Here is a 25,622-nt window from a genome sequence, read left to right on the forward strand (position 1 = left end):
CAGGGATGGACCCTGGGCCCCCTGCAATGAAGCCCTGAGTCTTAACCATTGGACTGCCAGGGAAGTCCCTGAGATTATTAATACTATTACCATGAGTATATAGTAGCCACTTTGATCCAGAAGCATAGAGATTTTCTTTCTTTTTATTCCTGTCACTGATATCTCAACTGATCCTAGGTAATACTGAAAGTTGATTAAGTGTGGTTGTTTTCCTGTATTTTCTGTACTGCCTCATACTTTCATCCATAATTATGGAAATACTAGAATTTTAAAGAATTTTTAAAGAAATTTTTTGAAGAGTGAAATGAAAAGATTTACCTGTGAAGTTTTAAAATAATTTGAAATATATATATTCCTATTTGTGAGTTTTCTCAAATAATATATTCAGTAGTTTTTTTACCTGTGGGTAAACTATTCTAGTTGAAGCATGATATACTTTTTTTTTATTATTTTAGAAAAAACCTACAGTTAGGAATTCAACTTGAGCCATGTTTCATCATTGATTTATTTGCTATTGTGATTAAAGCAGTTGCTTCCTGTATTCTATATTTTGAATGAATGGATATAGGTACAAGAGTTTAAAAATAAATTAAGGCTTCTCCATAAATTGAATTTGGTGTTTAATCCCAGTAAGAGAAAGAAAGGAGGAAAAAACAAAGATTATGTTGTCTGCTTTCATCCTGCAATTATCAAGGAGTACAAGAAGTGCCTGACATTCACATTGAAAATAGGTACTAAGTATTTATAAAAGTGCTTTTATTTGCGCAGAGATTTCCCCCCAAAGAACACAACCACATTTATGTTACAAAATGCAGTTCAGGAGAAATTTACCGGATGTATCTGTGTTGTGCTAGTTGCCGCATAAAGTGTAAAAAGTGAAAGTATATTTGTCCTCACAGAGCTTACAATAAAATTGTAGAGAAATTACATATATATGTGAAGTAGTTACCAACCCAAGGCAATATCTGATTAAATATCATATTAGATGAAATGGCATGTGGGGATTGATAGGGAAATGATGGAGAAGCGAGCTCTTTTAAGTTGAAAAATTCAGAATCAATTACATGGAGGTGATGGGGGAGACAGAGGCCTTTTATTCTCTCTGCTTAGAGGCAACATCACTGAGTAGAAAGATGACTGGCTTTCAAATCCTGGTTTCTCCACTTGCAAGGTGAGTGACCTTAATCTTTTGCAACTCAATTTCATCATAAGAAAACTGAATATAGCATACCTATATAGCAGGGTTATGGGAAAAAAGAGTAAGAAAAATAGGTAAAAGACCTAGCAATGCTGTAGTAAATAATAGATACTCCAAGAGCAATTAATCTCCAAGGAAGAAGTTCAAATGCATATTCAATTTATATGACCGTCTCTTCTTCACTCTAGGTAAAATAAAACCTTTCTCATTCACTCATTTTCATATTTTAGGGCACAAAAAGACATTATTGTATTAGGGGGTTAACTATTGTAGGAAAGGCAGACTCAAAAGTACCAGGTCTTAAAAAGATACATATGAATTGAAGTGAGGTAAGTACTGGAGGTGTAGACTAAATGGAAATTTTCTGGAAAGATCAGTTAAAATACTGCAACAACTTTGTTGTTTCAAGAAAGCATTGGGCATCCAGGAGGTTTTGACCTGTGATACTGAACCTCTTGTAAAACAAAAATGGGCCACTCAAAGGAAAACGATAAAAACAGCTAAGGCAGTGTGCATCAGGAAAGCACATCACCATGTTGTGAGCTTCTACCCAGTGAATTGAGTTTCAGGGGAAGCAACCCAGGTGCTGGGAAGGAATAGCCAATAAAAAGTAGAACCACAAAAAAAAAAAAAAAGTAGAACCACAATTTTACTGAAACTGGTACACTGAACACAGTGTAAAGGCAAAGGCCTAGCATAAGAATAAGATATATATACAGTGGCTTAAGTCAGGCTTCAAGGATAATTCTAGATCTCTAGGGAAAGGTATAAAGCTCAGATGTAGAAAATAGAGTCAAATTCAGGACCATGAGCATACAATAGGACTGTGTTCTTAAACTGGAATATATGGTCCTTTTACCTAAGGCCTGCTTGACCAGATCCTAGGCCTGCCTTGGGGTAGAGCTGAGTTTGTTCCACGTAAGATAAGGTCACAATGACAGTCCTAATACTCAGAGACTGATAATTGAGAAGATACATATTTAACACAAATAATTATGGCCCACAGGTTGATAGGATATGAGATTTCATTTAACATTAAACTTAACATGTATTTTTTAAAAGATAGCAATTCTATTTCAATGAAACAAAATTTTAGTCTTGTAACAGAACTGAGGGTCACAATTTGTTACTGAACTTGGATCAGGATGTATTTCTGTTCTTTCTCCTGTGTAAAAATATGCTTGTCTATATCAAAGCCAGCATAAGAGGCATGCTGAAAAATGTGATTTTGATTTTCATTGGCAGCAGGGATGGATCACTTTAATAGCTAATATATCCTTTTTCTCATTCTAATCTCTGAAAGTCAAATTTCAGCATACTGTGAGAAATGATCTTCATAAAGCGCTGGATTTTAAAATCTTGCAGTACTCCTATAGTTAGCATGTCAAACTCATTTGGGAATCAGATTATAGATTTTTACCAGAGAGAGCCAAAAAGCCTAAGAAAACCATTTAAAATACAGGAATGTGAACTAAGCAGGGAACATTAAGAGGATAAGAATGATTTTTTTGTTGATTTGTTTGTTTAGGGTTGGTAATGTTCTTGCAAATTCATAGTATTTTAAAGTGATATTTAAATTTCAACTGCTTCCTTAGAGCTGATATAACATAAGTTTAAATTGATAACAGTTACCTGAAATGTGTTTGTGCCCAAACTGCAAAGACTTATTCAGGTATGAAAGGAAAGGAGAAATAAGCAGATTAGTATATACTTGCATATTCCATGTTTAGTTGAATATTTTGAATCTTTGCTCAGACAGTACAAAATATAACAAATAATTAATAAGGTTGATTTATTTAGCCAGGTGACAAACATAAGTATAGGTAAAATCCAAATAAAACAAAGCCATAAAATATTCATTATTCAATATCATGTCAGGAAAACAACTCTAGTTGTTAAATCCTGTCTCTTAATTTTAAGCAGAAATGATGCCCTGATCCATGACCTGTACATGATTATATTAATACTCTTTATTGTGGGTTTTGCAAAGGAATAACTATCAATCAAATTATCTATTTGGATTCTCAGAAACAAAAATCAAATTCAATAAATATTATCTACTATGTTTGACTTTTTAAAACTTGCCCTAGATGGAAAAGTTGGTTCAAAAGCAAACAAACAAACAGAAAAACAATAATAGTATAATGTTCTAGTAGTAAATCTCTTAGAGTCTTCTGGATGCTTTAGCTCTATAATAATTTTGAAGAAATATCAGTATAAAACATAAGATAAATTCATTTGTTTTTATTATATAAGGTAATTCATGGTCATTATGAAAGGTCAAAGAAGTCAGAAATGCAGAATGTAAAAATGGAAGGAAGAAAGAAAGTAGGAAAGAAGGCAGAAGGATGGAATGGGAAAGGATGAGAGGTAAGAAAGAAGAAAGAAATTAAAAAAACACAAAGTGGGGGGAAGGAAGAAAGTAAATGGAGGTAGGAAGAAAAAGGGAAAAAAGGAAGAGAGAGAAGACGATAGAGAAGTGTCCTCTCAGCTTGAATCACATATTAAAACTGTTAAGAGTTAGGTGTATATCAGACTTCATATAGCTAATGTGAGGTGGGATTTGACCTCAACTTTATCTGTATAGTCATCTAGTTAATCCAGCAATATTTGGAAAAGAGCTTTTCATTTTCACATTGAACTGTTTTGGAATCTTTGTCAAAAGCCAACTGACTTACTAAGTATCATTCTATTTCTGACCCCCTTTATTGTATTTTACTGATTATATTTTTTCAATTTAAATCAAGAACACATTTTCTTGATTGTTGTGGCATTAGAATAAATTATAAAATTAAATAGTCTAAGGTCTTTGAATTTGTTTTTCTGCAAGATTGTTTTGGCTACTCTAAGTCTGTATTTCCATATCAGTTTTAGAATCAGCATGTCATATGTATATTATACATTCATTCACATATTAAACAACAAAAAAAGGGTATTGGGTATTTGGGATTTTGTTGACTCTAAAGATCAATATGGGGATAATGGATTTTTCAGACAATGTAAATTCTTCTAATCCAAGAAACTTAAATGTCCTTATTTGTATCTTCTTTTATTTCTCTCAGCAGTATTTTATACAGTATATGATATACAGTATTTCATACAATGTATTATATACAATTGTATACAATGTAGATTTCTTGCATGTCTTTTAAATATATTTCTAATTTCTTATCCTTTTGAAATGGTACTTCCATTGTAGTTTTCCAGTTGTTTATTGATAGTATATCCATAAATATATCTTAATTTTTTTATTGAATTTGTTGCAGCCAATTTGCAAGTGTAGTTATCAATGTTTGTTTTTGTCCTCTTATTGACTTTTTGCATTTACAAAATAAAAATGTATCCATAAAACTCTCTGTGTCTTTATATCTAAATTGTGTATCTTGTATAAGGCATATTGTTGGATCATGCTTTTATATCCAATTTGACAATCTCTTCCTTAGAATGTTTAGCTTATATGACTATTTAAATATGTCATTTGATTTTTTTTCTATTTGACTCCTCTGTTTTATATTTTCTTTTTCCTTTCCTGTTGTTTTAATTAAGAATTTTTTAATATTAGATTTTATCTCCTCTATTTCTCTGTTTCATTTTTGCTTGTTGCATTTGTATGACCTTAAGAAATCCTAAGTCTATTTTGAAATACTATTACTTCACATATGATAAAAAGAATGACTAATAGTATGTTCAATTTACCATTCTTCATTCATTTTGTGATTTTCATCAAATACTTCTATGTGCTATAAACGTGATTATTATTTTGCTTTATGCAGTTGTGCTATCTTAAATTGTTGAATTGTCAAATCACACTCAATCTAATTAAACAATTGAACCAGTGTCAAGCTTTACTAATAATTTCAAAGATACTCAATCCTTGACTCAAAGTAAAGTTTTGCTGAACTTCTCACATGACCCCTGCATCCTTCCTCTCCACATTGGACATGTGCTGTCTGACCCAAATTGTGTATAAGTTTCCAAAGTTCAGTTTCAGCAAGGAAACTTAATTTATGAAATTTTCAGTTTTATAACTCAGCAACATAGTCTAGTAACAGATCCCTCCATTCCTGCCTTCTTTTCTCTTTCCTTTCTTTCTTTTCTTCCTTCTCCCATCTTTTCTTTCTTAATAAAAGTAATCCTTAGCTAGGGACATCTTCCTAAGGTCATCTAACTAAGGAGTCTTTTAGCAAATATCATCAGTCTGTTTGATCAGCAGGCCAGTTAACAGGGAGATTATACTGTCACCTAATTTCTATTATTTGTCCCTGGATGCAACCCCAAGCAAAGTGAATAAATGGATTTTATGCCAGCTGCTTTATCTCATCCCCCAAGAGTCATTTTTCTTCTACAGAAATTAAGAGGGGAAAATGTCTTATAGTTACCTACATATTTACTATTAATTGTATTCTCTATAGTTCTGAGTTTTTAATTAGTATAATTTACCTATAGAATATCCTTATGCATTTCTCCTAGAAAGTATCTGTATTAACAGAACCAAGTATCTTTTATGTTTCTGAAAATGTTTTGCTTGCCTTCATTTTTAAATGATGATTTTTCTGGCTATCGATTTTATAGACTGACATGTTTGTTTCATTTTTTCTATCAGCACCTACAGATGTCTATTCACCATCTTCTGAATCTTATCTGTTTCATTAAAAGACAGCTGTGTTTAACTTGTCGCCCTGTAGGTAAAATCCTGTGTGTTTCCCTGCTCTGGTCACATTACAGATTTATCTTTATTATTGCTTATCAGAAATTTCTCTTTGATATATTTAAGCATCTGTTATCTCTCACTCTCTCTTGTTCTCACTCTTGCTCTCACTCATGAAAATCTTATTTTATTTTTTTTTCTTTTTCTGCTTGGGGATTATTGATATTCTTCGACCTGTAAGATAAGGTTTTCAAATCTGAAATATATTGGTTGTGATCCTCCATTATTTTTGCTCCATTCACATTCTCTTTTCCATCTGTTTCTACAATAACATGTATTTTAGAATATATGGTATTAATCCCAAACTTGCTTAGGCTATATTTCTTTTTTTCCCCAAACTATTTGTCTCTTTTTTCACTTTAAATAATTTGTACTTACCCATTCTCCAGTTCACTGTTTTTTTATTCTGTATGTTCATTCTGCTGTTAAGTCCATTTCATGCTTATTTTAAATTAATTTTATTTCTAATTATTGAATTTTCAATTATTGTTTTCATTTTTAGTATTTCCTCATTTCTCTTGAACTACCTTATCCCTTCCCTTATTAAACTCATCTTTTCCTGTGAATTATTTAATGTCTATAAATAGTTGTTTTAAAACCCTTGTCTGTTAATTCCAATGCTTCGGTCATTTGTTAATCTAGTTCTATTTACATAGATTTTTTTTTAGAAAATGGGTCAAAATTTCTAGCTTCTCTTGTTATCTTATAATTTTCTATGTATTTAGAGTATAAGAGTACAGTGAAAACTTTGGTTTAGCATTGTTGACATCATTTTCTTGAATTTGGTGTTTAGAGAGAGAGGTTGATCATTTAGAGTCCTAGAATTAAGTTAATCTGAAACTAGGTCACACCTTATTAGATTATTAAATTAACCTGAGGCTGGGTCAACTTTATTAGATTAAATTTACCTGTGATTAAGCCAACCCTTAAGGGCTCTAGCAGATGTCTTTGTCAGTATTTGAGATTTAAATACATCAGGCACAGTTTTAGATATTTTTGAATTTTCTCTCTAATTAATATATCTTCCTCCACTGCTGCCTTTTTTTTTTTTTTTTGCAAAAATCTGAGGCCGTAGACACAGGGGGAATTGATGTGCCCCCCAATCAGTTATTGCTTTAGGGTATTTCCACACTCCAAACTGTCATGCCAACCTACACTTTCGTCACTGGCTTGGGTTCTTTGTCCTCACACTGTAAGTAATCTCCCCTAGAGCAGGTTTCCAGAACCCAGAGGCGAAGCCTGTTCTCAGTTACAGTTGCTGTCAACACTCTCTACTCAAATACTGGGGGCAGCATTTCTATAGTATTCAGTTCATTTAAGGCTTCCTTTCATCCAGGGCTTTTAGTCCTATTTTTAAAAGTCCGCATTTTATTTTGTCTCAGTTTATTTTACAGTCACTGTGGGAGCTAAAGTCTTTTGCATTGTCCCATTATTTGCCCCATAGCAAAAATCTCCTTTATATTTTCTTAATTGTTACATATATACTGCCAAACCCAGCTTCCAACAATTACATGAAGGACCTTGAAAATGATCCTCCCCCAGTCCAACCCTGAGATGATTTTATCCCTGGTCTACACCTTGAAAGCTGCCTTGTGAGCAATGCTGTGCCAGAGGCACCGAGCTCAGCTGAGCCTGAACTCCTGACCCACAGAAACTGTGAGGTAACAAATGATGTACCAAGTTGCTAAGGTCTGGAGTCATTTGCTTTGCGGCAGTAGGTAACTAATACAGATGATATTGGTTGTAACTAATAAAACTGCAGTTTGAACTAACATCACAAATAGTTGTGTTTATTGGTTCACAGAATTCAAGAAATCGTTGAAAACTTAGATGTTTTAAGGGCTTGTGAACAGCTGAAACTGAGATGATTGCAAGCCTCTTGGATGTTCAGTTAATTTTTGAAAGAAGTGCTCCTATCTCACTCCTTCTTCATCTTGCAAATCCTGACAATTCTCACCCATCAATTTTCTTCCAGAGAAAGTTTAAAATCAACCCAATAAAATCTTCACTGTTAAATTCTCCATTTCTTTTGAAAGAAATGAAGTAAATTTATGAATGAACTTGAAGGGTATTGACAGATTTAAGAAAACAGATATTTGTATCCATGAAAATGGAACATCTCAACTTTCATATTGTTATGGCATATCTGTAGAAATATACAGGTCTTTTCAGAGGTCCTTCACATTTGTGATTAACATTATTTCTAGTGTTAATATGTCACTTGATTTTGTTTTTTATATACTTAAGTATACTCATACACACATATATACTTTTCACTGATCAAATGGAGAAACTTTCTCTTTAGAAACTTTCTTTTTCAGCATTTCAACAGTAGGATAATGAACACCGAATGAAAAATTTCTTGTTTGGGAATTTCTAAATTAAACATGGTTACATATTTAATAAATATATAACTTAGATATGTCAAAGCTTCAATACACTAAAGTACATTGGAAATCCCTAACACTGCATACAGTTTAGAGTCTTTTTAAAAAGTATTTGAGAAAAAAAAAAGTCTAAATTTTGTTTGTCTTGAGATTTTGTTTTGTCTATGAAACATACTCTGGTAAATACTACTCAAGAGTTCTGGAGAAAATGGCGGAAGAGTAAGATGCGGAGATCACCTTCCACCCCACAGATACATAAGAAATGCATCTACATGTGGAACAACTCCTACAGAACACGTACTGAACGCTGGCAGAAGACCTCACACCTCCCAAAAGGCAAGAAACTCCCTATGTACCTGGGTAGGGCAAAAGAAAAAAGAAAAAACAGAGACAAAATAGTAGGAACGGGACCTGCACCAGTGGGAGGGAGCTGTGAAGGAGAAAAGCTTTCCACACACTAGAAGCCCCCTCATGGGCAGAGACTGTGGGTGGCGGAGGGGGGAAGCTTCGGTGCCGCAGAGGAGAGCACAGCAACAGGGGTGCGGAGGGCAAAGTGGAGAGATTCCTGCACAGAGGATCGGTGCCGACCTGCATTCACCAGCCCAAGAAGCTTGTCTGCTTACCCGCCGGGGCGGGCGGGGGCTGGGAGCTGAGGCTTGGGCTTCAGTCAGAGCGCAGGGAGAGGACTGGGGTTGACAGCATGAACACAGCCTGAAGGGGGCTAGTGCACCACAGCTAGCTGGGAGGGAGTCTGGGAAAAAGTCTGAACCTGCCGAAGAGGAAAGACACTTTTTCTTGCCTCTTTGTTTTCTGGTGTGCGAGGAGAGGGGATTAAGAGTGCTGCTTAAAGGAGCTCCAGAGACTGGCGAGAGATGCGGCTATCAGGGCGGACCCCAGAGACGGGCATGAGATGCTAAGGCTGCTGCTGCAGCCACCAAGAAGCCTGTGTGCAAGCACAGGTCACTCTCCACAACTCCCCTCCTGGGAGCCTGTGCAGCCCGCCACTGCCAGGATCCCGTGATCCAGGGACAACTTCCCTGGGAGAACGCACAGCATGCAACAGGCTGGTGCAACGTCACACTGGCCTCTGCTGCCGCAGGCTCACCCCGCGTCCGTACCCCTCCCTCTCCCCGGCCTGAGTGAGCCAGAGCCTGTGAATCAGCTACTTCTTTAGCCCTGTCCTGTCTGAGCAAAGAACAGACACCCTCAGGTGACCTACACGCAAATGCGAGGCCAAATCCAAAGCTGAACCTTGGCAGCTGTATGAACAAAGAAGAGAAAGGGAAATCTCTCCCAGCAGCCTCAGGAGCAGTGGATAAAATCTCCACTATCAACTTGATGTACCCTGCATCTGTGGAATACATGAATAGACAACGAATCATCCCAAATTGAGGAGGTAGACTTTGGGAACAAGATATATTATTTTTTCCCCTTTACCTCTTTTTGTGAGTGTCTATGTGTATGCTTCTGTGTGAGATTTTGTCTGTATAGCTTTGCTTTCACCATTTGTCCTAGGATTCTGTCCATCCATTTTTTTTTTTTTTTTTTTTTTTTTTTGCGGTATGCGGGCCTCGCTCTGTTGTGGCCTCTCCTGTTGTGGAGCACAGGCTCCGGATGTGCAGGCTCAGTGGCCATGGCTCACGGCCCCAGCCACTCTGTGGCATGTGGGATCTTCCCAAACCAGGGCATGAACCCGTGTCCCCTGCATCGGCAGGTGGACTCTTAACCATTGTGCCACCAGGGAAGCCATGTCCATCCATTCTTTCTATCTTTTTTTTTTTTTAGTTAAAATTTTTTTTCATAATATTTGTTATTTTGGTAACTTTATTTTATCTTTATTTTATTTTATTTTATCCTCTTTCTTTCTTGCTTTCTATTTTTTCTACCTTTTATTCTGAGCCATTTGTATGAAAGGCTCTTGGTACTCCAGCCAAGAGTGAGTGCTGTGCCTCTGAGGTGGGAGAGCCAACTTCTGGACCCTGGTCCACAAAACACCTCCCAGCTCCACATAATATCAAGTGACAAACATCTCCCAGAGATATCCATCTCAACACCAAGACCCAGCTTCACTCAATGACCAGCAAGCTACAGTGCTGGACACCCTATGCCAAATAACTAGCAAGACAGGAACACAGTCCCATCGATTAGCAGAGAGGCTGCCTAAAATCAGAATAAGGCCACAGACACCACAAAACTCACCACCAGGCGTGGACCTGCCCACCAGAAACACAAGATCCAGCCTCAACCACCAGAATACAGGCACCAGTCCCCTCCACCAGGAAACCTACAGAACCCACTGAACCAACCTTAGCCACTGGGGACAGACACCAAAAACAACGGGAACTACGAACCTGCAGCCTGCAAAAAGGAGACCCTAAGCACAGTAAGACAAGCAAAATGAAAAGACAGAAAAACACACAGCAGATGAAGGAGCAAGGGAAAAACCCACCATACCTAACAAATGAAGAGGAAATATGCAGTCTACCTGAAAAAGAATTCAGAATAATGATAGTAAGGATGATCCAAAATCTTGGAAGTAGAATGGAAAAATGCAAGAAACAGTTAACAAGGACCTAGAAGAACTAAAGAGGAAACAAGAAATGATGAACAACACAATAAATGAAATGAAAAATACTCTAGATGGGATCAATAGCAGAATAACTGAGGCAGAAGAACGGATAAATGACCTGGAAGACAAAATAGTGGAAATAACTACTGCAGAGCAGAATAAAGGAAAAAGAATGAAAAGAACTGAGGACAGTTTCAGAGACCACTGAGACAACATTAAACACACCAACATTCGAATTATAGGGGTCCCAGAAGAAGAAGAGAAAAAGAAAGGGACTGAGAAAATATTCGAAGGGATTATAGTTGAAAACTTCCCTAATATGGGAAAGGAAATAGTTAATCAAGTCCAGGAAGCACAGAGAGTCCCATAGAGGATAAATCCAAGGAGAAATACGCCAAGACACATATTAATCAAACTGTCAAAAATTAAATACAAAGAAAATATATTTAAAGCAGCAAGGGAAAAACAACAAATAACACACAAGGGAATCCCCATAAGGTTAACAGCTGATCTTTCAGCAGAAACTCTGCAAGCCAGAAGGGACTGGCAGGACATATTTAAAGTGATGAAGAAGAAAAATCTGTAACCAAGATTACTCTACCCAGCAAGGATCTTATTCAGATTTGATGGAGAAATTAAAACATTTACAGACAACCAAAAGCGGAGAGAGTTCAGCACCACCAAACAAGCTATACAACAAATGTTAAAGGAACTTCTCTAGTCAAGAAACAAAAGAGAAGGAAAAGACCTACAATAACTAACTGAAAACAATTAAGAAAATGGTAATAGGAACATACATATTGATAATTACCTTAAATGTAAATGGATTAAATGCTCCCACCAAAAGACACAGACTGGCTGAATGGATACAAAAACAAGACCCATATATATGCTGTCTAAAGAGACCCACTTCAGACCTAGGGACACACACATTTGAAAGTGAGGGGATGGAAAAAGATATTCCATGCAAATGGAAATCAGAAGAAAGCTGGAGTAGCAATTCTCATATCAAACAAAATAGACTTTAAAATAAAGACTATTACAAGAGACAAAGAAGGACACTACATAATGATCAAGGGATCGATCCAAGAAGAAGATATAACAATTGTAAATATTATGTACCCAACATAGGAGCACCTCAATACATAAGGCAAATACTAACAACCATAAAAAGGGAAATCGACAGTAACACAAACATAGTAGGGGACTTTAACACCCCAGTTTCACCAATGGACAGATCATCCAAAATGAAGATTAATAAGGAAACACAAGCTTTAAATAATACATTAAACAAGATGGACCTAATTGATATTTATAGGACATTCCATCCAAAAACAACAGAATACACATTCTTCTCAAGTGCTCATGGAACATTCTCCAGGATAGATCATATATTGGCTCACAAATCAAGCCTGCGTAAATTTAAGAAAATTGAAATCATATCAAGTATCTTTTCTGACTACAACGCTGTGAGACTAGATATCAATTACAGGAAAAAATATGTAAAAAATACAAACACATGGAGGCTAAACAATACACTACTTAGTAACTAAGAGATCACTGAAGAAGTCAAAGAGGAAATCAAAAATTACCTAGAAGAAAATGACATTGAAAACACGATGACCCAAAACCTATGGGATGCAGCAAAAGCAGTTCTAAGAAGGAAGTTTATAGCAACACAATCCTACCTTAAGAAACAGGAACCATCTCAAATAAACAACCTAACCTTGCATGTAAAGCAATTAGAGAAAGAAGTCCAAAAAAAACCCCAAAGTTAGCAGAAGGAAAGAAATCATAAGGAAAGAAGGAAAGAAATCTCAATAGATGCAGAAGGACAGAAATCATAAATGAAAAAGAAATGAAGGAAACGATAGCAAAGATCAATAAAACTAAAAGCTGATTCTTTGAGAAGGTAAACAAAATTGATAAACCATTAGCCAGACTCATCAAGAAAAAAAGGTAGAAGACTCAAATCAATAAAATTAGAAATGAAAAAGGAGAAGTAACAACTGACACTGCAGAAATACAAGGGATCATGAGAGATTACTACAAGCAACTCTATACCAATAAAATGGACAACCTGGAAGAAATGGACAAATTCTTAGAAATGCACAACCTGCTGAGAATGAACCAGGAAGAAATAGAAAATATGAACAGACCAATCACAAGCACTGAAATTGAAACCGTGATTTAAAATCTTCCAACAAACAAAAGCCCAGGACCAGATGGCTTCACAGGCGAATTCTATCAAACATTTAGAGAAGAGCTCACATCTATCCTTCTCAAACTCTTCCAAAATGTAGCAGAGGAAGGAATACTCCCAAACTCATTCTACGAGGCCACCATCACCCTGATACCAAAACCAGACAAAGATGTCACAAAGAAAGAAAACTACAGGCCAATATCACTGATGAACATACATGCAAAAATCCTCAACAAAATACTAGCAACAGAATCCAACAGCACATTAAAGGGATCATACACCATGATCAAGTGGGGTTTATTCCAGGAATGCAAGGATTCTTCAATATATGCAAATCAATGAACATGATACACCATATTAACAAATTGAAGGAGAAAAACCATATGGTCATCTCAATAGATGCAGAGAAAGCTTTTGACAAAATTCAACACCCATTTATGATAAAAACCCTGCAGAAAGTAAGCATAGAGGGAATTTTCCTCAACATAATAAAGGCCATATATGACAAACCCACAGCCAACATTGTCCTCAATGGTGAAAAACTTGAAAGCATTTCCACTAAGATCAGGAACAAAACAAGGTTGCCCACTCTCACAACTATTATTCAACATAGTTTTGAAAGTTTTAGCCACAGCATTCAAAGATGAAAAAAAATAAAAGGAATCCGAATCGAAAAAGAAGAAGTAAAGATATCACTGTTTGCAGATGACATGATACTATACATAGAGAATCCTAAATATGCTACCAGAAAACTATTAGAGCTAATCAATGAATTTGGTAAAGTAGCAGGATATAAAATTAATGCACAGAAATTTGTGGCATTCCTATACACTAATAATGAAAAATCTGAAAGTGAAATTAGGAAAACACTCCCATTTACCATTGCAACAAAAAGAATAAAATATCTAGGAATAAACCTACCTAAGGAGACAAAAGACCTTTATGCAGAAAATTATAAGACACTGATGAAACATTAAAGATGATACAAATAGATAGAAAGATATACCATGTTCTTGGATTGGAAGAATCAACATTGTGAAAATGACTCTACTACCCAAAGCAATCTACAGATTCAATGCAATGTCTAAAAAACTATCACTGGCATTTTTCACAGAACTAGAACAAAAAATTTCACAATTTGTATGAAAACACAAAAGACTCTGAATAGCCAAAGCCATCATGAGAATGAAAAATGGAGCTGGAGGAATCAGTCTCCCTGACTTCTGTCTATACTACAAAGCTACAGTTATCAAGACAGTATGGTACTGGCACAAAAACAGAAATATAGATCAGTGGAACAGTATAGAAAGCCCAGATATAAACCCATGGACATATGGTCACCTTGTCTTTGATAAAGGAGGCAAAAATATACAGTGGAGAAAAGACAGCCTCTTCAATAAGTGGTGCTGGGAAAACTGGACAGGTACATGTAAAAGTATGAAATTAGAACACTCCCTAATACCATACACAAAAATAAACTCAAAATGGATTAAAGACCTAAATGTAAGGCCAGACACTATCAAACTCTTAGAGGAAAACATAGGCAGAACACTCTATGACATAAATCACAGCAAGATCCTTTTTGACCCACCTCTTAGATAAATGGAAATAAAAATAAACAAATGGGACCTAATGAAATTTAAAAGCTTTTGCACAGCAAACAAAACCATAAACAAGACCAAAAGACAACCCTCAGAATGGGAGAAAATATTTGCAAATGAAGCAACTGACAAAGTATTAATCTCCAAAATTTACAAGCAGCTCATGCAGCTCAATAACAAAAACACAAACACCTCAATCCAGAAATGAGCAGAAGACCTAAATAGACATTTCTCCAAAGAAGATATACAGATTGCCAACAAACACATGAAAGAATGCTCAACATCGTTAATCATTAGAGAAATGCAAATCAAAAGTACAATGAGATATCATCTCACACCAGTCAGAATGACCATCATCATTAAAATATCTACAAACAATAAATTATGGAGAGGGTGTGTAGAAAAGGGAACAGTCTTGCACTGTTGGTGGGAATGTAAATTGATACACCCACTATGGAGAACAGTTTGGAGGTTCCTTAAAAAACTAAAAATAGAATTACTGTATGACCCAGCAATCCCACTACTGGACATATACCCTGAGAAAACCATAATTCAAAAAGACTCATGTACCAAAATATTAATTGCAGCTCTAGTTACAATAGCCAGGACATGGAAGCAACCTAAGTGTCCATCCACAGATGAATGAATAAAGAAGATATGGCACATATATACAATGGAATATTATTCAGCCATAAAAAGAAATGAAATTGAGTTATTTGTAGTCAGGTGAATAGACCTAGTGTCTGTCACACAGAGTGAAGTAAGTCAGAAAGAGAAAGAATACTGTATGCTATCACATATATATGGAATCCAAGAAAAAAAAAAAGAAAAAAAAATGGTCATGAAGAACCTAGGTGTAAGATGGGAATAAAGGCACAGACCTACTAGAGAATGGACTTGAGGATATGGGGAGGAGGAAAGGTAAGCTGTGACAAAATGAGAGAGTGGCATGGACGTACATATACTACCAAACACAAAATAGATAGTTAGTGGGAAGCAGCCTCATATCACAGGGAGATCAGCTCGGTGGTTTGTGACCAACTAGAGGGGTGGGATAGGGAGGGTGGAAGGGCGGGAGACACAGGAGGGAAGAGATATGGGAACATATGTATATGTATAATTGATTCAATTTGTTATAAAGCAGAAACTAACAAACCATTGTAAAGCAATTATACTCCAATAAAGATGTTAAAAAAAACATACTACTCAAGACTGTCATCATTAAATCTAATATTTGCAGATTTTAGTTTTCCTTTCCTTTTCTATATTATAAAAAGGTTTTATAATTCAAGAATGTGTGCTGAATTTTTATTACATTTATTTGTCATTGACTGAGGTAATCAGGATACTTTTAAAAAATACTAGCAATAATTACATTGTATACTTTATATTGTTACATAAAGAGGAACCATTCTCTCTTTTGTCCTGTTACATAAAGTAGGAACTTCCTCATCATCAAATTCTTCATTTTTTTACAACTGAAAAACAGTAAATTGTAAGATTTCTGAAAGCGCTGGGCATGAATGATTGAGCACCTTCCTTTGTCTCTTTTTGAGAACTTCATTCTGAAGCTCCTATAGTATCAGTTTCTGTACCAGCTAAGTTTACTGGGGCAAACTTGTTCCTTAATAACAGGGTGGGGGTGGTGGAATGGTTGTGGGACTGAGATGTAAGAGGTTTGCAGTTTGGAGAAAATAACTTAATTCTGGGTCAAATCATAACACCTATTTCAATCCAGAACCCCATTACTAAAACTAATATTTCGGTAGCAAGGATGGAGGAGAAAGTTGTGATCATTTTTCATCTTTAAATAGCCAAATATTTAAATATATTTGCATCTATAAATTAATTCTATTTTGTCAGTCAATTAATTATAATATAATATGGGTTTTAATGTGTTGATATATTATTTGGTATATTTATATATCCAATTCCATGGGAGACTGATCTATAGCAGAGATTGGCAATTTTTTTTCACAAATAAAGGACAAAAAATAAATATATTAGTCTTTGCTACTCCAAAAGTCTGAGTTGCAGCTAGTCAACTGCCAACTACCTTTCCAGATGAATAGGTGTGACTACTTTTCAATAAAACTTGATTTACTAAAATAGGCAATAAATTGGTCTGGGCTCGCTGGCTGCAGTTTGCCAATAGATTTCTTGTATATTTGTATACATGTGTGTACATCCATATTTTTTTAATGTGTTTCAGTGTCAGGTTATGTCACACTCATATAATTATTTCAAAAAATTTAAAACACTATTTCTATTATAAAATATATACTGAATAATATAATAATAGTTCTCTTAACTGAATTCTCCACAGTTCTCACAAATTAATCCATGTAGCCCAAGGCATTTTTAAAGGTTAAAATTTCAAGACGTCTAGCTTCTCATGTTTCTTAATCATTACATGATTTATACTTTTTTATTTTTATTGAAATATAGTTAACTTACAATATTGTGTTAGTTTCGGGTATACAGCAAAATGACTCAATTATATATATACACATAAATACACATATATATATTTCTTTTTTTGCATTCTGTTCCATTATAAGCTATTACAAGATATTTAATATGGTTCCCTGTGCTATATGGTAGGTTCTTGTTGGTTATCTACCTTATATACAGTAGTGTGTATATTTTAATCCTAAATTCCTAACCTATCCTTCTCTCCCCCTCCCCTTTGGTAACCATAAGTTAGTTTTCTATGTCTATGAGTCTATTTCTGTTTTGTAAAAAAATATATTTGTATCTTTTTTTTTAAGATTTCACATATAAATGGTATCATGTGATATTTGTCTTTGTCTGGCTTACATTACTTACTATAATAATCTCTAGGTCCATCCACGTTGCTGCGAATAGCATTATTTCACTTGTTTTTGTGGCTAAGTAATATTCCATTGTATATACACACCACATCTTTTTTATTCATTCATCTGTCAATGGACACTTAACATTACTTCCATGCCTTGTCTGTTGTAAATAGTGCTGCAATGATGCAATGAACACTGGGGTACATGTATCTTTTTGAATTATGTTTTTCTCCAGATATATGCCCAGGAGTGGCCTGCAGGATGGAAATAAAAACAAAAATAAACAAATGGAACCTAATTAATCTTAAAAAGTTTTGCACAGCAAAGGAAACCGTAAACAAAACAAAAATCCAACTTACAGAATGAAAAACAAAGATTTGCAAACAATGCAACTGACAAGGGATTAATTTCCAAAATACACAAACATCTCATATATCTCAATATCAAAAAAACAAACAACCCAATCAAAACATGGGCAGAAGATCTAAAAAGACATTTCTCCAAAGAAGACATAAAGATGGCCAAAAGGCACATGAAAAGATACTCAACGGTACTAATTATTAGAGAAATGCAAATGAAAACTACAATGAGGTAACACCTCACACTGGTCAGAATGGCCATCATCAAAAAATCTACAAATAATAAATACTGAGAGGGTGTGGAGAAAAAGCAACCCTCCTACACTGCTGGTAGGAATGTAAATTGGTATAGCCACTGTGGAGAATAGTATGGAGGTTCCTTAAAAAACAAAAATTTGAGCTACCATGATTTATACTTTTGATTCAGACACATTAATATTTTTCTTTAAAAAGTGATTTGTATGTGGATATTTTTGACATATCATTGTAATTATTTACTCATTATTTATTCAATATCCATTGCAATCTAATAATACTTACATATTCATTCTCCTCCTGAATATGTATATTTTAATTTATCCTATGTTATTTTTGGTTAGTTTTGTAATGAATATATATTTTATTAATTTGTTAAAAATTGGAATTAGCTTTATTTTATCCATAAGCTCTTATTATTTTGCTATTTTATTTATTTACCTCTGATTTCACTTATATCAATTTCTTCCTTCTCTGAATTGATCTATTTATTTTACATCACTTTTTTATAAATGAGTATTAAATTCATTTTAAGATATGTATAATATTTTTTATTTTGTTTTATTTTTGAGTTAAATTTTTTGTATTAATTTTATCAAAGCTATCATTTTCTCTTTTTTCTGTTCAGTGACTAATCTCAAAGGTATTTGTGTGTGTTTAGTATTTTGGGGGGGTGACGTTTCTATTTTTTGTTTATCTATATTCATGAATATTTTCTAATATTAATTCATCATGGGTAGAATTTAGGTAAGATCTAAATTTCATCTGCTCAAAGCATATAGAGTTTTTTTTTTTTTAACAATTTGAAAGACTGAATATACACATAGACATGGCCATGTCATATTAAAAAGCAGAAGTCTGACCCAAAACCTTGGTAGCAACCACCCAAAATAGCCAAGACTTGTTCAATAACTGACAGCTTTCATAATTGTGCAGCCCCTCCCCCACTTTCAACTACTACCACACAGACAACGCCGAAAGTGCTTTCCTAGCCAATTATATAGTTAGCCCACCTCCAGCTTCCCCATGCCAACAGCCTCCAATCAAAGCATATTTACCTGAAACCTTCTCTTTTTTTCACTATAAAGCTTTCTCACTTCTTTATCTATTTCTGAGAAAATTACTTTTGCTTGTTTTCACCTGGGTGATCCTCATTTTTTCACAACCTTGATGGATATTTGACAAGGGTAAGGATTCTCTTTATTGGGAAGTTAATACTGCACAACGATTCATTTATATACATGCCATCACACACGCACATATAAATATAGGCACACCAATCACATGTACACATAAGTGGAAGTATGTACGTATATATGTAAACTTTTAATTATGTGTGGAAAAAGGATGTCATCTGGTATCTTTCTGTCCCATGGGGTCTAGGTAAGGTTGTTCCAAATCTTAATCCTATTGCCTAAAGAAGCATTAATACTCCTCCAAACTTCTAAAATTTGCAGAGAATTTATCAAACTATGGGATTATTAGGCCAAGTCTCTCGTACATCATTTGAAACTACTCAACTAAGTAGTGAGACATGGAAGTTTACTGAAAAGTTTGTCAATTTGGTAGGGGAATGGGGGAGGAATTTGTATCACAAACTCCAGAGTAAGACAACTTATAACTTCATATTTGACATTTCTTTTCTTAAATTCCTTATTCAGGCACTCTTTCACTTAGTATTTTTTCTTTCCTTTCTCTCTGCATTTTCATTTCTCCCTATTCCCTTAACAGATTTCCCTTCAAACTGTTAATTCCACTGTACCCAACTCTTCTTCTTCTTCTTTTTATTTTTGTATCTTAACACAGACAAGACCCCAACAAATACTCTTGATACATGATTAATGCCAGCTACTCTAAGCAATTGGTGTTGAGACAGAGGAAGGGGGTCACAGACTCACATGTTGCACAATTTAATTGTATTACACAAATACTCTATTTGATCTGTCAAACTCTAAGAGTCATGCTTAGATTTCCCACTGGATTGTAGCTCTGTCAAATTGTACCTGTAGTTTGTGTTGTCCTTTAAGGGCTGCAGCTGTGCTGGATGGGTGTGCAAGCTGCCTGCTCTGTGAGCTGGTCTCTCAGGCTACCACGGTTCACGCTTGCCAGATGGGGTGCTGACCACAGGTATGCTCAGGACCCAGCTGTTTGGTGTCATCCCAGAGATGGGTGACCAGCCCAATAGGAGCCAATTTCCAGTAATTTCAAAGAGAACTTGATCCTTTCTCCTTTTCTAAAGGCACTAGGCAGGCCCACGTGGTATAGAAACTGGGCCCAAAAGCCACCCTTTTGCAACCTGAAATCTCCAAAGGATGACTAGGTGTAGACACAGTGAATTCCAAGGACAGGGGCAGGTCCTGGAACAAAGGGGCCATGCCTTCCCCAACCCTCCCCACATCACACACACCAGACCTAGGCAGGTGACCAGTTTGGTCAGTGACATCAGACCCCGGGGGAGGAGTGTCGTGGGTATGCATGTTGGCTCTATGGCCTGCCCATGGCACCCTGCCTTTGTTGAGGGTAACTTGCTCACCTGAAAATAATTCATTGTCCTGATGCCCTTGCAGTTAGAAGATCCAGCTCTGATTGAAGAGCTTCTGGGAAAACAGGACTTGTATGGAATTTTGGCCTTCAGTTCCTTCTTAAGAAGTGATGTTTACAGGGACCTTAGGCACAAAAGCCCCATGATGAGGATGGCAGAGCTGGAGGACCTTAGCTGCCATTCCAGCCCTGGACAGCCCTTCCCATACTTCTTAACTTGTATGTGACAATTAAATCCCTTTCTTGTCAAAAAAAAAATATTCCATGTACGATGGCTCAGAATCATGTTAGGGGTAGATGATATTGATATGTCTTATTACTGGAGTGATGTTAACTTTCATCACTTAAGTTGATGTTTGCCTGGTTCCTACACTGTAAAAATCATGATTTTCCCTTTTTTTTTTGCTGTGCCCTGCAGCTCACGGGGTCTTAGTTCCCTGACCAGGGATCAAACCCGGGCCCACAGCAATAGAAGCACAGAGTCATAACCACTGGACTGCCAGGGAATTCCCAATGATTTTTCCCTTTTTAATTAATCAATATCATGGGACAGATACTTTGAAACGATGAAGATTTTGTTGCTTCTCAGGTTTCTACCCACTATTTTTTCATTCGTTAGTAAATAAGAATCCTGCCTGCAACAATTATAAACTGTGTAATTGGCCTAATGGAGAGTTTGTTTTATTCATTTTTTCTTTATTAATTGAAACTCTTCTATAAAAAATAGCTGCCTCTTAGCTTTTATTACATTTTTCATTCAATTATTTATCTATATCAGCATTGACTTATGAATATTTATTTTACTTTAAGGATTCTAGCCCAATAGTTCATTAATTATTGAATTAGCAAATTGTTCTAGCTTTAACCATTTGACACACCTTCAGATTTTCTTCTGTATTGTTTTGACTTGCCCTCATCCATTTTTCAGTACCTCTTTACTTTCTGGCACAACAAGTTATTTTAGACTCATCTTGTATTTTCTAGCCCTTGTTCTCCAAGGAATCCTGGTCCCTTTTAAAGAAGAATGGTGTTGAGAAACCAGGATCCAACTCTAGGTATGCTCATTGCTTCTAGGTGGCATGCCTTTTATACCCCAGCCCTGTATGGACAGAGGGAGAATATATATTTTTACTACATTTTCATATATAGCAAATCACACATTAACACCTTTATATGGATTTATGCATATATTGTATACCATGAGTTCATACTGATACCTCTTATTCCAAAACAAAATCACAGGTTTGATTTAAACTTCCTTCATTCTCTTATCTGTACTTATTTTTGTCCAAATCTGAGAAATGGTTCTCATTACAGTTTATGTATTTTTTCAGTCTTACTAAACACATAAATTAGTTTCAGAATTGTTATAGGTTACTACTGGGCAAAGCAAATCTACTAACTAGAGTACAGAAATTTTTACAGCTTACTTTGTCTTTATTCTTATAGCATCCAATCAAATTATATTTTCCAAGTTATTTAAGTTAGTTATTTTCTGTCCCACTCCCTTCAGTGTGGTTATTCTATTCATATAGTTAGATTCATTGTTACAGTTTAAATTCTATTTTGGGTCTCCACACATACTGGTTGATTTTTCTTCTGTTTTGTTCATGTTGGTAAGTGATTTCATTAGTATCTGCACTATCATTCCTATATTAATTGGAATATAAACAAATAAATATATTCCTTTTCAATGTCCTGGAGTAATTTATACAGCATTGGCACTATCTAGTCATGGAAAGTTTGGTAGACATCCCCTGTAAGAACTTTTGGGCCTACTGCTTTTTGTAACGGAGGAGCTTCTTAATAATTTTTTTCTATTTTTATATGGAAATTGGTCAGTATAAACTTACCAACTCTAATGGGGTCAGTTTGGGAAATCTGAAAGCCCTAGTCAATTATCCATTTAATTTATATTTTTCCAGATTTTTTTGCATAGAAGTCTGCCAATGTGTCTTACAGTTTTTAAAAATATCTTCTATTTCTGTTATTATTTTCTCCTCATTTCTGATCTTATATATCTGTACTTTCTCTTTTACTTTATCAGAGTAGTGAGTAGATTGCTCATTACCTTTTCACAGAAAAGATGATTATAATTAATTAACATCCTGAACTTTTAAAATACTGTATATTTTATATATTTCTACTTCTCTCTCATCATTTATTTTTGTGTATATTCTTTTAATTTACTTTGCTATTTTTTTTCTAGTTTCCTGAATTGGAAATGTAAGTAATTTATTTTCATTTTTTCATTTATTCTGATAAAAGTGTTTATTGCTAATTACTGCATTAACTATATCTCATAGATTTTATCATTATGTTTTTAAAAATTCTGATATTTAAGTTTATATTTCCTCTTTAACTCAAGAGCAGTTTAGTAGAAGCATTTTCAATTTCCAGGTGGAAGGGTTTTTCTGCCTTTTTTTTTCATTAGTAATTTCCAGTTATATTGCATTGTGTCCAGGAGTGTTCTTTGTAATATTTATATGTCATGGAAATTCTAGATATTTTATTTGTTACCTAAAATATAATGAATTTTTGTGACTGTGCAATGGGAACTTGAGAAGAGTAAGTGATTTATTAGCATGTAGTGTTTGATATATATCCATAAGATTTAGCTTCTATATTTTCTGCCTCTTCTGTTGCCTTTTATTGTCCATCTGATCTCTCCTGTGTGAGATTGTTATATTAACACATTCTATCATTAATGTGTTTCAATGTCTACTTACAGATCCTATAGTTTTTGCTCACAAAGGTAGTAGGTTATTGGTTGCATAGATATTTATAAAAGTTCTAGCTTCATTTTGAATTGTAGATTTTATATTGAAAAGTGTTCTTTGTCATATTTAATGCTTTGGGCTGAACTTCTCTTTTGTCTGCAATCAGCCTTGCTATCCTGCTCTCTTTTATTTCTATTTTCCTGCAATATTTTTGTCTTTCCTTTTATTTTTAACTCACTATGTTTTAAATATTTATCTTACATACAGCATATAGTGGAAACTTCTTTTGTGAGACAAACTGAAAACAAATTTTTAAAATGAGTGAAATTAATTTGCATATGCTGATATGATTCATATGTTTGATCTTGACTTTGTTATAAGATTTTATAATTATGTGAATTTGAGTTTCTTTCCTATACTTCTTTTTTTGCATGATGTGTATATATGCATATGAAAATATACGAGTACATATATGAGTATATAGTATACACCTATATGTATATATACTATCAATATATCTTTTATATTTAAAATTTAAAATTACCTCAGACACCTGTTATTTAACCTTTCTCTATCTAGCTTATCCATTTTAATGCATATCCTTTGACACCCCCTATTTCCGATATAATGAACTTACTCTATTTTGGTCTACTCTCTTGTCCTTGAATTTTCCATTAATATTATTTCTAACTTTGTTACAGCACATAACACTTGTACATTAACTTTCCTCTTTCTTCCACATTTCTTTTCAGTATTAGATGTACATTTTATTTTTTAAAAAGCTCACCCTCAGTGTATTTGCGGAAGTGTTCTCAGTAGTTAATTTGGTTGATAAAGCTAATCTTCTAGTACTAGATTCAAGAAGGGTTTATGGGTATAGAATTCACCTCTCTCTTTCCCTCTCTCTCTCTTTACTTGGAATTTATTTTTAGAGGAAGATGCATTGTCATGTAAGCATGTTCACAGTTGGATTGCAATGATTTTAGCTCTATGGTGGAGTTCAACAAGTCCTGTCCTCTGTATTTCCTGAAAATTGAGATTTGAGTAGAGAATCTTGGTTAAATTCAGATCAATTTTAAAATATTGGCCTCTGATCACTGTTCACTGGTCAACTCATGGTGATGCTATATTTGAACATGGACCTTCTGAAGTAGATAAATGGTAATTTTTATGAAAATATGTTGCTGTTTATTTAGTTAATAAATGAATAAATAAATATGATATGTCTGTGATTTTATGACTATTATAATTTAGTATGCTTAAGGTACTATCTGCTTATCTCATTTAATTTAGCATGAATTCAGGGATAGAGACATTAAATACCTGATCCTAGGTGATGAGACTGATGGGAATGAACTCAGGGTTTTAACTCCAGTGGCTTTGTGCTAAAGGCCACATACTTAATCACTATGCTATACTGCTCTTTGTTTACTCTATATTTCACAGACATTGGTATAATATTCATATCACACTTTAATATGTTTCATATTCTATTTACTCTTTACTCAGTTTAGAGGGTATAAAATGTAGAAAAAAAAAGATATGCATCAGATGAATAGATATTTTGTGACTTCCTAAATCTAAGGTATTAGTAGCTGCCTGCCTCCCAAATAAGAAAAAGGTCTCCCACTTTAGGCAAAATGTATAATAAACACTCAGTGAGGTATACCCCAGGAAGAGTAGGAGGTCTGCTAGTGAAGCAAGGGTTAGGATCTGTGATAGTCTTTAGTTAAGGAATCAACAATTTGAAACCAAATCTTAAGAGAAGCACAATGTATTTATGCCTTTGTATAGGTCAAGAAATCATCTAATCCTTGAATCAGAGTAGAAATGCAGTGTTTCCTTTTCTATCTTTAATATTTCTGACTTTAAGCAAGAATAAATAAGGATAGATTTATTTGAGATCTAGAAACTGATAATATCTAAATGAGAATGTAGATCTCAGTCAGATGAGTGGAGAATGAAGCAGAATTCATCTTTCTGTGACAAGTCTCCGACAGTGGAAGGACCTGGATAAGCATAAAATCCAAGGAAAAACTTACCCAGAGACTCTCATAGGGATATTCATGAGATATGGCACACTCAAAAGCAGTCTGCATGCAACAGACATTTCTACATTCAGACATGGTCAGTTCAGATAACTGTTAATTTACTACCCATTCAGCGGCTACAGAAGAGGCGAAGAGGTTTCTTTTGACACCTAAAAAAGTTGTCTGTTATGAAAACTGGTTTAAACCAGTCTGATACCAGCTTTACAAAAGC

At 34.7% G+C, this 25,622-nt stretch overlaps 1 protein-coding gene across 1 annotated transcript in view; it reads left to right on the plus strand.

Annotated features, from left to right (window-relative positions):
* Positions 1–20,654: 20,654 nt before the first annotated feature.
* Positions 20,655–25,622, plus strand: part of LOC309970187 (serpin B6-like) — a gene marked incomplete at both ends in the record, with an annotated part of 127,316 nt that continues 122,348 nt past the window's right edge. Inside the window, 1 exon segment of the mRNA XM_082852452.1 lies at positions 20,655–20,859. Coding sequence (XP_082708578.1) covers positions 20,655–20,859 — 205 coding nt within the window.

Source organism: Leucopleurus acutus, assembly GCF_964270905.1.
Source record: "Leucopleurus acutus genome assembly, chromosome: 12".
Taxonomy (NCBI): Eukaryota; Metazoa; Chordata; class Mammalia; order Artiodactyla; family Delphinidae; genus Leucopleurus; species Leucopleurus acutus.